This window comes from Hippocampus guttulatus, chromosome 2, assembly GCF_054856545.1.
Source record: "Hippocampus guttulatus isolate MCC_2025c chromosome 2, RoL_Hgut_1.0, whole genome shotgun sequence".
Taxonomy (NCBI): domain Eukaryota; kingdom Metazoa; phylum Chordata; class Actinopteri; order Syngnathiformes; family Syngnathidae; genus Hippocampus; species Hippocampus guttulatus.
In genome coordinates, this window is record NC_141262.1 from 10,430,299 (window position 1) to 10,443,291 (window position 12,993).

The 12,993-nt window shown below is 41.2% G+C and overlaps 1 protein-coding gene across 2 annotated transcripts; it reads right to left on the reverse strand.

Moving 5' to 3' along the window:
* Positions 1-824: 824 nt before the first annotated feature.
* smim32 (small integral membrane protein 32) lies at positions 825-6,737 on the reverse strand. 2 transcript variants are annotated; one of them, XM_086135924.1, is made up of 3 exons: positions 6,442-6,737; positions 6,119-6,268; positions 825-2,144 (listed from the first exon to the last, which is right to left on the reverse strand). In XM_086135924.1, the coding sequence occupies exon 3, from the start codon at positions 2,118-2,120 to the stop codon at positions 1,773-1,775; it is 348 nt and encodes a 115-aa protein (XP_085992050.1). In that variant the 5' UTR covers positions 2,121-2,144; positions 6,119-6,268; positions 6,442-6,737; the 3' UTR covers positions 825-1,772. The 2 variants fall into 2 exon arrangements, with proteins under 2 accessions (XP_085992050.1, XP_085992042.1); XM_086135916.1 differs by having other exon boundaries at positions 6,119-6,287.
* Between the last annotated feature and the right edge of the window lie 6,256 nt (positions 6,738-12,993).

A 12,993-nucleotide genomic window follows, 5' to 3' on the forward strand; every position in this document is an offset into this window, starting at 1 on the left:
TTTATCAGTCTGGATTGTGGCTCCCCCTGTACCACCATGCTGCTTCTCACAGGTCAGTCTTGGTACAATGACAGTCTGGCGTGTTGTGCTGTTCGCCTCAAGTACACCACACATGATAGCAGTGACAAGCACACAGCCTGAGTTTTCCTATACTGTATATGGATGGGGGTTCTCACATTATAAATCAATGTTAATTAAAATCTTTACAAAATAATTAGTATCCTCACTGAGGAATCTTTTAAAGCTAGAACTTATAGGCCCTATGTGTTGTTTAAATGTAGTTCCTCATAATTGGTTGTTTTAGTTTGTGTGTTATTGTGCGTGCACTGAGATGTTTTGCCCGAGTGGTCCACCGTGCCACCCCAATGAATGCTGAAATTCAATAACCCTATTTCTCCTGTTTTTACGTAATCCCGGAGTCCAATACAAACGTGCTTTACCTCTGAAAAACATACACACAGCGGTCTACACTGGATTACACTGATAGACTCGTTTATCCGTCGTGGTATGTGAGAGATGTTTCCAACAACAAGGTTGAAGAGGATTTGAGCACGACTGGTGGTAATGAAGCTGACGGTGCTGCAGTTTGGTTTATTGCTCACAAGCTGTCTTGTACTTCAGCCTCAAGTCTTACTTCCTCACGACACTGACACTATGAATTGAGGAAAGGTTAATTAAAATTGAAAAAATGGTACGGCCGGCACCCAGATGGCTTTCAAAAAGATGCCCTGTGAGGCTGTATTAAATCACAGCAGTGGCCTCCGCAACAAAAACGCCAGCATTCATTCATCCGATGACACAAAGACTGCACTTTAAGAGGGTTTCAAAATATTTATGTCATAGTGTTGTTTTGCAGTCTGCCATTTAATTGCTATTGTACAATCTACAGAAGGATAGGGAATGTGATTTGGTCGCATCATTGCACGAAACAAACATTTCCATACTGAGGATAATAGCTGCCATGAAAAATAGAATTTTCAAGGCGATGCTAAAACATTATTCTTGATGAATTCCAGAATTCTGGCAAGTCAGAACTTTTCTTTCACTACAGGAAATTGTGCACGGTAACGGCCCGAAGTTCCTATTTGCATGTTAGGGGCAAATGAAGGTACCCTGAATTCAGTGAGATGTGGTCTCAATGCACCTGACATCATCCACAGAGATGCACTAAAATACTTTAGAAATTACATTTTCAAGCTGCATTCATTGATGATAGAAAATTTCACTGTTTAACCCAATTGGTTTTGCTTGAAAATTGGTGTGTGTCGTAATTACCTACATATCTGCATAATCTCTGTATGAAATACGACCAAGGCTCCCAAAAATATTCTTTTTCACTTGTGCATTCAAAAACGAACCAAATACTAGCTCAAGGTCGCCCACAATGTCATTTCTGACTTCTCAGAAGACTTGAATAAAAGAGACATTCAGAAAAATGTGTCAAAAGAAAATGATAAAAGCCAAGTCGGTTGCAAACATATGAGCTGTTTTCAGCTTTCAGAGAACCATTACCCAGTAGGAAAGTCAATAATTGGGTCTACTCCCGCAGTCGGCCCAATCTTCAAACATTACATACCATAGTTTGCTCCATGACAGACAGCGAAAACGGTTGCATCTTTTGATTTAAACTTCACCTTGCTCATCTTGTGTGCGCTTATATTTTGGATTTCTATCCACACAGTCCAGTGTCCAAATGAAATGAGAAAGGCAACAACTTCATATGGAGAACCAGTTCATGGTCCAGTAAAGCGCTAGAGTCTCACCACTGCAGGCTACTTGTATGACGTCCGGGCCTCTCTCAGTGACCTGTCATACGGCATGGAGGCGAAGAAAGAGTTCCGCAGCTGACAGTTAATGAAGAAGACAATGATCAGCACCAGCAGAAACAACAGGAGGCACATGACGATATAGGTGAGCAGGTCCGGTTTGTGGAGCTCGCCATCTCGGAGCCCTCCTCCTCCTCCCCCGCGGCCCGAGGTGGGTCTCAGTAGGGCGGCCACGCTGACCAAGCCACCATGAGAAACATTGACAGAGGTGGGGGCGCTCGTCGAAGACTGGGCCATGAGCACGAGGTCGAGGTGTGGGGTACTGGTGGAGTTGAGGAGGACCTGTCTCAGCATGACCTATGTGGGCTCACTGGCTGACTGGGTGCAAGAAAGGGGGGAAAAAAAACACAGTAATTTTTAGAAATTCTCAATGAGGCAACATACTTGCTTATGGATGTGTCCTGACCCACTCTTTGCAAAATTTTGATAGTGCCAGGAAGATCTGTTCAAAGCATTCCACTGGAGACCACAACATGCATTAAATACATTGGAACGTCTTTTACTCAGAGACATTGGGAGACCTCCACTTTGTTTGGCATTTGAAACGATTTTCCCCAGACAACAAATGAAATGGAAATAATTCATCCCATGGTCAAACTGTCACCAACGCAATGTTTTATGAATTGTAAAAGCAATGTCTAAGGTCATATTTCAACATTTCTAACTGTCGTACAAATGTGAACAGATGTAAAAATCCAATATTAACTTTAAAGAGGGAGTTTCCCCAAAATAAGTTTTTGTCATTTTTGTTAAAACTGTCCATACAACCTGACAGTAGTAGGGTAAAATGGTCTTAAAAAAAAAAAAAAAAAGGTCTTCTCTTGCCCTCTGATTTTATTTTTTGGAAACCACCATGCTTGAGGAAAACTGACCAATAACAGAATGTGTGATCGACAAAGTGTCAATCATTTACAGTGCACACGGTGCTACACACAGTTGGCACAGTTCCACGGCCTCGTGCCGACTTGTTACCTTGAGAAACCTTATCTTGGGAAAATAAAGTAAAAACTGTCAATCCCTTGTCTCCCAACAACTGGCCACAAGACTAGTAAACAGAAACAGAGTGAGGGGACCTCAAGCAGCTGAGAGGATTCAGCATGAATGCAGAATTAGCAATATTGCTGTTCAACAGGTAAGCTTTTCTCAACTCTTTAAAAATTTTAAATGATTGTCCATTCCAAAAGAAGAACATTCAAACAAATAACACTATTTTCATAGGCAGCGAATCTGTGCTCTGGCTCAAATGTCGGATGATGACTTTGATTACATATCAGTGCAAGGCACACTTCCTGTTTGCAATTTAGCAGACCATTCTCCAAGTTGTGCAGTCCGGCGCAGCAGAAGATATGTCTTGGGGATATAAAATTACCAACATTGGGTCTAACCCGCCTCTATGCAGGGTACCCAACGTGCCGCACAGTCACAAAAATAGAATCCCGAGACCAGGAGTGTCAAAGCTTTTTCTCTGAGGGCAGCATACAGAAAAATTAAAGGGCCACTTTGACATTATCTGACTTTACTGAACACACTAAAACCAATCAAACAAGCAATTATGTATGATGGTTATTTTAGCTCTTTTTTGTAGTGAATTTATGATTGATGTGAGACCCTACATTTTCAATAATTTTAATTCCAGGGCTACTGTTCTCTTTGAAAAGAAGTTGATCTGGAGCCCTGAGGAGGCATTTTGAAGTGAAATATTGTTTCTATTTTAGTTGTAAGTGGTTTCTCTGCATATCTAGAAAAGCTCTGTTAAGTCCAATTTACAGTATTAGTAGAAGCAGTCGTAGCAGTTAAGGGGATGTGAATGTTGCAAGCCCCCGCCGCTTCAACACCCACACACCATAAGGTTACAGGCCATATGAAAATGTATTATGTATTTGCTGCAGGCTGCTAAGAGATGCACGATGGGGGGCAAATGGCTGTAGTTTGAACACCACTGCCCGATAGTCTTATAGTAACATAATCTGCGGTCAATGGAGCAGTTGTGGTTTACATTGGCGGTTTAATACTAGGTTAGCATTGGTGAAACTGGATAAGCATTCCCTGTCACTATTTGTCACGACCACACCATGCATGTTATTATGAATGGCCATGTTTGAGGACACTACTGGCCACCCCCACTCCAAAACTAAAATTTTGATGTCTGAGGTTTTTCTACCATTTCACTTGGATGTTGCTTTTTACTCAGGTTTGTCCCTGCTTGATTATGAGTGTGATGGGCTTTGTTGTGGATATGTGTGTAAGTTTTATTTCATGTAACCATGACCTTGGATGGTATGATAAAGAATGATGGACACATGCGAGGCTACCAGCACTGAGCTTTTCTGTCACCTTCGCCACCCCACCAAAGAATTTCTGGCTACGCCCATCACTACAATCAAATCTTGCTAGTGGTTTTGATATACTGTACTGAATATTTAAAAAAGTAGCGTACCTGATGATGAAACCCCACCCTATTGTGTATTCACTCAAATTGAAAAAAGAAAACATTCACATTGATGCGTAAAAGAGTTTTTACCATTACAGTATACTGCAGTATAATATATAATTTATAATATGTAATTATAATCACCCATCACAGGTATGCTGGAACCGACTCAAGTGTAAGGCAAGGTTCATCTTTCCTGGTCACCAGTTAATGGCAGGGCAAGTACAGATAAACAAGCATTCACAACAACGATCATTTAGAGCAGTGTTTCTCAAACGTTTTACACCAAGTACCGCATCAAAAAAGACTGAGCTCTCCAAGTACCATCATCATGCACGTTAAAATACATTAGTGTCGTAGGGCTAAGTATGATCAGAAACGAGACAAGTACTCCGGTTTCCTCCCACATTCCAAAAACATGCATGGCAGGTTAATGGAACACTCTGAATTGTCCTTAGGTGTGTGTGTGAGCACAAATGATTGTTTGTCTATGTGTGCCCTGCAATTGGCTGGCAACCGGTTCAGGGCGTCTCCCGCCTACTGCCCAAAGACAGCTGGGATAGGCTCCAGCATGCCCATGATCCTCGTGAGGAGAAGCGGATTACAAAATGGATGGCTGGATGATTTTGTGGTGCCCTGCAGCCCTGTGCCCCACTAGAATAGGTCTGCCCCTAACCTGAGCATAACTTCACACTCGGAATCAAAACAAGACTCATCTCTAATAAGATGACAATTTTTAACGCAGTGTTTACTTGAGGATCTTTATCAATCATCAATGTGATATTTTCAAATCAAATTACAAAGTACACCTAGAAACAGACAGCAGAAAGTGAAGGGAAACATTTTTGTTTTAAAACGCAAGGCTCGAGTCTGCCCAGAAAGGGTGGCATTTTGCCCCTAAATTTTTAGACAATGCAATTTCTTTTTTCATCTACTCACCTACGGTATGTGTGTCTAATAAATATAACTGTAACATTGTGCGGCATTTGAAAATCAACAACGCACTTAAACATAGGAAAATAAAACTGTACTTAAATAAGGATTCAATTAAAATGTATTCCGCATGAGTTGAATAAAATTTATAGCTCAAATATTTGAAAACAAACAGTTCTAAAAAAGTAAATGCAAATTCTGTAAAATTAAATTCAAATGCAGCTGAACTGTACTCAACAAATGTACTGTACTGGATTGAGAAAATCTTGAAGATACTGAAACATTACCAACAATTAATTCAGTGATTCATTACATACCACTAGAGGGTACTCACGTACCACTAGGTGTAGGCCTAGTTTACCACACTTTTGAGAATATCTGTTTTAGATTGGTCTTTTTGGAAAGTGAGAGGAAGCTGGATAATTGGACAAACCCCACACAAGCACTGAGGGAACATGCAAAATCCACACACGATTCAAAGCCGCCACATCAAAACCGAGAGGTCGATGAGCTAACAACTCCATCCAGGTGCTGCGTGCACAATATCATTTGTCAGTAGTCTTTTCAAGAAGTTATCGTTAAATTTGACCCCTGATTGGCAGGAGCACTCACATGGCTCTACCTTTTTCAGTTCGTAGTTCATTGCCCTCCAAGGCTAGCATCAGTTTACTGTATTGATTTTTTTTTTTACCCAATGTTACCTTAAAAATGGGCTAAAACGACACAAAATGAATTTCAAGGTCACTGTTAAACTTCATAACAGTTGTTATGGACAAACCTGGCTTTGCTATCAAATATTAGGTTTGGTTCTGTACGACCATGCCCTAGATTTGTACACCATGTGACTTTACTCTTTATGAAACGTCATTGTCGTCAATACTTAGATTATAACAATACTGTAATAACAATCGTCACGAGAAAGACTTACGTGGGTGCGCACTGCTGGGAGTGTCACAGGTGATTGTGGATAGGACAAATCCGGGCTCCGCATTCCTGTCGAGTCGCTGTTGGATGCCGACAAGCCTCACCGAGGGCGCGTTGTGGAAAAGCAGCTGTGCGACTGCTTGTCGGTTGCGCTCTGCACAGTCCATATGTATCTGCGTCGGATTAAAAGGAAAAACGCACAGACACCTACCGAACTGGACTTCAAAATCCAGGTTCCTTTCAGGAGCAACAATTACCCACCAAAGAATCCGACTAATATGTAGAAATTACGGTTATTAAAAATTGTAGTAGTGATCATGAACTGACTTGAAGCTCCTTCAATGTGTGATCGCGCGTATTTCTTCTTGTGCGTCGTAGCGTGCATCACAACAAGCCAGCATGCGCTTTAGAGCGCGTGAAGCATTCGGAGCGCGGAGGAAGGACACGCCGAATCTTGCCTCTATCCAAGCCTGCGTTTTACTCCTCCAGTAACGGTGGTACAACCAGAGACACGTGGATGTGATTAATGCTCCGGTGAGGTCCGAACGCGGAGAGCAGTGAAATTAATAAAGCAAAAATACGTGGAGTAGCAGGAGGGCTGCTCCGATATCTTCGCCCTTTTCTGCATGTCTGTGACTCAGGGGAGAGAGCAGATCGGTGCGTTTGTGCCGGGGGGGGGGGGGGCGTGTCACCTGACAGGGATGTGCCACAGGAAAGTTACAAAGTAGACATAAATCTTTCGCTCTCCAAAGTAATGGGAGGATGTTGAAAGAGCTATTTGTAATGGGGCCATCACACTGCAGTGAGGAGAGAGAAGACATTGAGGAATGCTGTGAGATTTCGGTTCTGTAGTGATCATGGAGTTGTTATTACAGTTTACAAAAAAAAAAATGGCAAACACAAAATATTAAAAGAAGAGAGAGAGAGAAAGCGAAAGAACAGTTTTTTTTTTAAAGCTAGAGCTCAAAAAATGGTCATGCATAAATGTCATTATGAAAACGTGACAGTCTCAAGTCTTAACCTATCACCATTTTCAATAGACCATTTTCCGTTCAACGTCATCAAATTCTGCGTGCATCACTGACTCAAAACAAAAGGCACATGAGTGTGGCTGTGAAGATTTGTTCTTTTCAGCATGGAGTGGCTAGTCCTTGTTTCAAACAATATCAACATGCCAAAGTGTTTGCTATTATTGCTAGTGGGTAACTAGTAGCTCACTCACTCAGCTATGAGCTTCAGTGCACACGTGCTCCGTATAACTTGAGCTCTAAATTCGTTCGCATTATTGTTTGTGATATTTACCTTGACAGTTTTCCCCTGGGAATCCTAGAATGATTCAGCAAATTAAAAGTTCTCTTCTGTGTAATGGTTCTGCTTGTTTTCTCTCCGAGTAGGGTGGGGTCGCAGGGTGTCTCCTCCAGTGCTGCACCCTGTACTGCATCATCATCATCTGCCTTTAAAAGGGCCACCAAGCCGACAGCTCAACGTTGGATGATTCAGCCTTGCTCACGACTCTTGTACCAAGTGTTTTTATTTTCTAGACATCCGTGAGCTTGCTTCGTAGTCCTCTAGTCACGTTTTGTATATTGTATCCTGTTCTCCTATGTACCATTTTTGTCATCGTGTTAAACTTGGGTTTTTTCCTTGTTTCACGTAATTGCATTTTCCTTGTCCATTTGTGACAAGCAATTTACGTTTGTCTTTTGTCCCTGCCTTTTGCAAGCATTTTTGGTTTGTGTAGTTTTGGCCTGGTCCTTTGTTACCAGCGCCTCTCCCCTGCCTTGCAAGTAGATAAAGCTCTGAGGATGTATTTCTCCTCTATGTTGACGATGGCCCAAGCAGGGCTTGCAATTTTCTCGCGGGTGTAAAGATGAATATCTGGTCATAAGAGTCGGAAAGTTTTTAGTTTTTTCAAGTAATTTTCGCGATCTATCACAGTCAGTTAGCTTGTGCACATAATAACAAACCCTGCCGTTCTTTCTCCTTCAGCAATGTGCGCTCATCCTGATGACATCAGCTTTGTTTACAAACTGAAAATGGTTCTATATCGCTTGTCCTCATTTGAGCTACAGGTGAGCTAAAGTCGAGGGTACACGATGGACTTGTCTTCAGTCAGTCGCAGGGCACATACAGTACAGTATAGGCAAACAACCCATTCAGGGGCAGTTGGTTTATGAATACTCAACTCAGCTTTATTTATAGCGCACTTTATAAATAACCATCGCTGCATACAAATTGCTGTACTGGGACTAAAAATTAGACAGTTAAAGCTGACAGTTAAAGAGTAAACACCATAAAACACTAAAACAATGCAGAGTCTCACGTTGAGTCGATAACCAAAGAATAAAAATGTGTTTTAGGATGAGTTTTTAAAATGGACGCAATAAAGTAAAATAAAATTTAAAAAATAGCACCACAGCCACCTGCCCGCTCAAAGATGAAAGATTCAAAGTATACACCGCCCGAAACCGAAACTTGTTCCTTCCAAGCCTGACCATGATCGTCAGGAATGGCCAGAATTCTCCTCATCAGCCATTGTAAAAACTGTAAAAAGCACACTTGATGTACAGTAATCCCTCATTTATCATGGTTAATGCGGACCAAAACCACCCACGATAAACGAAAATCCGTGAAGTAGCAACCAATAAACATACACGGGTTAAGTTAAAAAAATAAAATAAATGAATAAATAAATTTTACGTCCGCAAAAAGTCCGCAAACGGACTGCGAGAAGCTGCAAAACAACAGCGAGTCACATAGAGCAACATATACAGTACTGTACTCCATGTTTATGGAAATATATACATATATATATATATATCCATCCATCCCTCCATTTTCCGAACCGCTTAATCCTCACTAGGGTCGCGGGGGATGCTGGAGCCTATCCCAGCTGTCTATCACACCCTGAATCGGTTGCCAGCCAATCGCAGGGCACACAGAGACAAACAACCATCCACGCTCACATTCACACCTAGGGACGATTCTAGAGAGTTCAATCAGCCTGCCATGCATGTTTTCGGAATGTGGGAGGAAACCGGAGTACCCGGAGAAAACCCACGCAGGCCCGGGGAGAACATGCAAACTCCACACAGGGAGGCCGGAGCTGGAATTGAACCCGGTACCTCTGCACTGTGAAGTCGACGTGCTAACCACTGGACTACCGGGCCGCTATATATATATATATATATATATATATATATATATATATATATACATATATATATACACACTGTATATATATTTGTTTTTTATGAATATGTTTGAAAAAATCCGCGATGCACTGAAGCCGCGATAAACGAACCGCGAAATAGCGAGGGATCACTGTATCTGTGAAATCCAACCAGTCCGGCTTTCACATGTATCTCATTCTGACCTTTTCATCAAAGTGATTTGTGAATTCACTTGGACAGAATATTGACTGATACACTGCCGTTGCTACGGTCCTGTCAACATGGCTGCGTAAATAAATGCAGTCACTTGATGTCCAGAGTCTACGGTATGGGTGTGTGATTGGGCCACAGATGCTGCAATGACATGACTGACTGATAAATAAACAAATGGCAGAATAATGTGGAATTTAATCCTCCAATGGGCCATTTGGCACAAAGATATAGGCTCCTGTAGAGTGCGGTTCTTTGTCAGCTTTTGCAGCAGCCAACTTTTCTTTTTCTTTTTTAACTGATGGGCCCTTGAGTACCGTCGGTCCCTGGGCTACAGCCCAGTCAGCCCTTTGGTAAAGGCGGCCCTGCAGGCAGACAGTGAAGATTGGCCAGAATCAAGGGGTTGTGTTCTCTCTGTCCTGACCTGTGTGAATTGTGGCTTGTAACAGCAATTGAGTGTGAGCATCCCTGACCTGCAACAGTACTTGTGGATTACGGAGCATTACATGACTTTAGCCCAAAACAAATTCCAATCTTCAAAATCTTACCCAAAGCAAAAGGTTTTGGATAAATAGAGCTTACATCATTTACAAAAAAAACAAAACAAAACCTGAACTACAATTGCAACTGTCAGTTTGACAGATTTCAGCAAATTGACAAAAAATTGTTTCAAATGTTTATGAACAATCGATTTAAGTCATTCAGTCATCAAAAAGGTGAATAATTTGAATAAAAATACAAGAGAAGACCTACATTAATTCAATGGATTGTTAGAAACAATTGGTGTCAACCATTCCATTAAAAATGTTTGAGTTGTGATATTATAAACCTGGATGCGCGATAGTTTATTTTGAAGGCGCATGACCACATGGCCCAGGGTCTGTTGAGGTTGTACTGTCAAACTGCGGGTGGTGGAGAGAAGGGGATAGACATACTCTAACAGGATCGCACGTTACATCGTCAGAGAAATATATACATCATGTTCAGGAGGTGCATATGGTAATTGTTATTTTGTTTATGAGTATTTTATATTTATTGATTACAATATACTTTGGACTTATTGTTGAAACATGATTTGTGATTGATTGTACACTGTTAGCACCGGCCCCGGTGACTCATTGGGGCCTTGGCTTTATTTGTAGTTTTCACGGGGTCTCGTGATTTCTTGACATCATTGGTGGAGAAGGAGAAATCAAGAGAAAATCATGACATCGGTCTGGGTCATGGCCTTTTTTGTTGGACAAGTGTAGCTACACCAATGCAAGTGTTTATTTTAGTTTTCATTAGCACCGTGTTTTTCGCTAATATGATTTCACTGTCTGCGATTGGCTGGCAACCGATTCAGGGTGTCCCCCGCCTACTGCCCGAAGACAGCTGGTATAGGCTCCAGCACCCCCCGCGAGCCTAGTGAGGATAAAGCGGTTCGGAAAATGAATGAATGATTTCACTGTCTCTGACATCAAAAAAATGCTTGATACCTGAAAAGAGATTCATAGACATGTGTATTGTATAGTTATATGGTTCCATTTTAAAATATACTGAACATTTACATAGAAACATATTTAATCACAGTACCTGTATCGACTTCAATTTAAGTTGCACCACCATTTAAATTATAAACATTTCAGTGATGCTGGTACAAGCTGAATAGTTTAATCACAAATGAATATAATAAAATCTTAATTGTATATATCTTAAAGAATCTGAGCAGTAAGCTAATGAGGGTTATATGAGAACAGCTGTTTGTTGCTGTCATATGCTATGATTTACATATGATCCGATTAGTCTCCTAATTGAAACTACTATTGGGGAGTCGTCGACAAGAGAAATAATCGCTTGTGGCAGCCCTAGTTAAGAACAGTTATTGCATAGCCCACACGGACTGGGTTAATGCTCAACTTTAACATGTTATTCACTTGACATGCATAAAACTTGCCAGAGGATGCAGAAAATGAATCCGGAATTAGACATGCGTACATGCGTGCGTGTTTGCGTATGCATGCGTGTGCATGTGGGGGTTATAGCCTCGGACCTTTCAACTGAACCTCTCGCCACCCCAAATAAAACAATCTAGAACCGCCAGTGGCTTTGGGTAAGTCAGTGGAAATGTTCACATTTTTTGGTTCCATCATACTGTGATGTTGTTTCCCTCCGGGTGTGCATTTGATTTGACATGAGTGCTAATTGACACAAAGAAGCCAGGCTCACTTTTCTTCCATGACGCTTTGGACATGAGCGTGGACACAAAAGGGGCCGACCCTAAAAGCACAGGCGGCCTGTTTCATATTCATTTGCACCTGCTCTGTCACAACAGAAGGTTGAGCAGGCACTCTGCAAGGGCACTTACACTTTCCACACAGACATGCACATTGCAGCAGAAGGAAGAAAAAATAAAAAATAAAAACCTGCTGATTGTTACAGAAATAGAAGCTATGATGTCTGAGACAAAACAAGGGTGTGCACTACAAATAACAGAACTCTCCCATTTAGTGGCCCACGTGAAATCATCATGCAAAAATATAAAGAGCAATTACAAAAGGGCAGATTTTTATTTTTATATTTTTGCTACAATGTTCACATGGGAAATTTAATCGCGGCCCAAAGCTTTGTTTACACATGTGACGAGTGCAGCAGTAATTGTGGTTTATTACACACATTCCCTGCATGGCTGCAGGCTTGCTACTATCCTCATCATCAGCATCACTATCCACAAGGCTAATCTAAAAATACATTGCAGGGGAGCTGGGGGAAAAAGACACTGAAACATTAATGAAAATACCCTCAAGTTGTTATCGGCATTGCCAGTATTAGCAAGGCATATTAGCAGGATGAAATCATCTTCATCAGCAGATGTGATCAGGCTGAGAGCAGATGCAAAGAGTTGCCTTTTCCTTGACAGTCCAGGATGGATTAATTCATTGATATGTTTAATAATGGAATTTTATTTGACAGTGGTGGTGGAACTGCACTGAATCTCATAATGCGAGGTGTTGCTATTACACCACGTTCCAATTTTTTATGCAAATGTTTTTTTCTCAGATTTTTAGAAATAGTCAATGCAAATGGCACTCAGCATACATTTTAAGTCATCAACTGTTAGAGAATAATTTCATGTTTTTAAATTAACCTCCACTGATCCCAGTAGTTTTTGCAAAAATAAAAATGTTGTTTTTGTGAAAATGCAAAGTTCCAAATGATCATACCCAGTCGTGTTTCAAAACATTTGATTGGTTGTCAAAAAACTAGAAATAGTCATTTGTTAAATTTGCAACATTATCAAAAACTATTTTAATGCAAACGTCTTAACAGATCAAGCTCATTTTGGCATAAGGCCTCTTATTTGACAGCAGCTTCGCAAGTCCTGCACCTATTGTGCTTGTGAGTCTCTGCTTGAATTTATCCATCCATCCAGTTTCCACATAGCTTGTCCTGAACCACGTCACAAGGGTTGCTTGAGCCTATCTTAACTGACTTCGTGTGGAAGTCAGACTACACC

What these genes read in the sequence shown, in the direction of transcription:
- smim32 (XM_086135924.1), bottom strand. Translation starts at nt 2,120, where the DNA reads ATGCTGAGACAGGTCCTCCTCAACTCCACCAGTACCCCACACCTCGAC.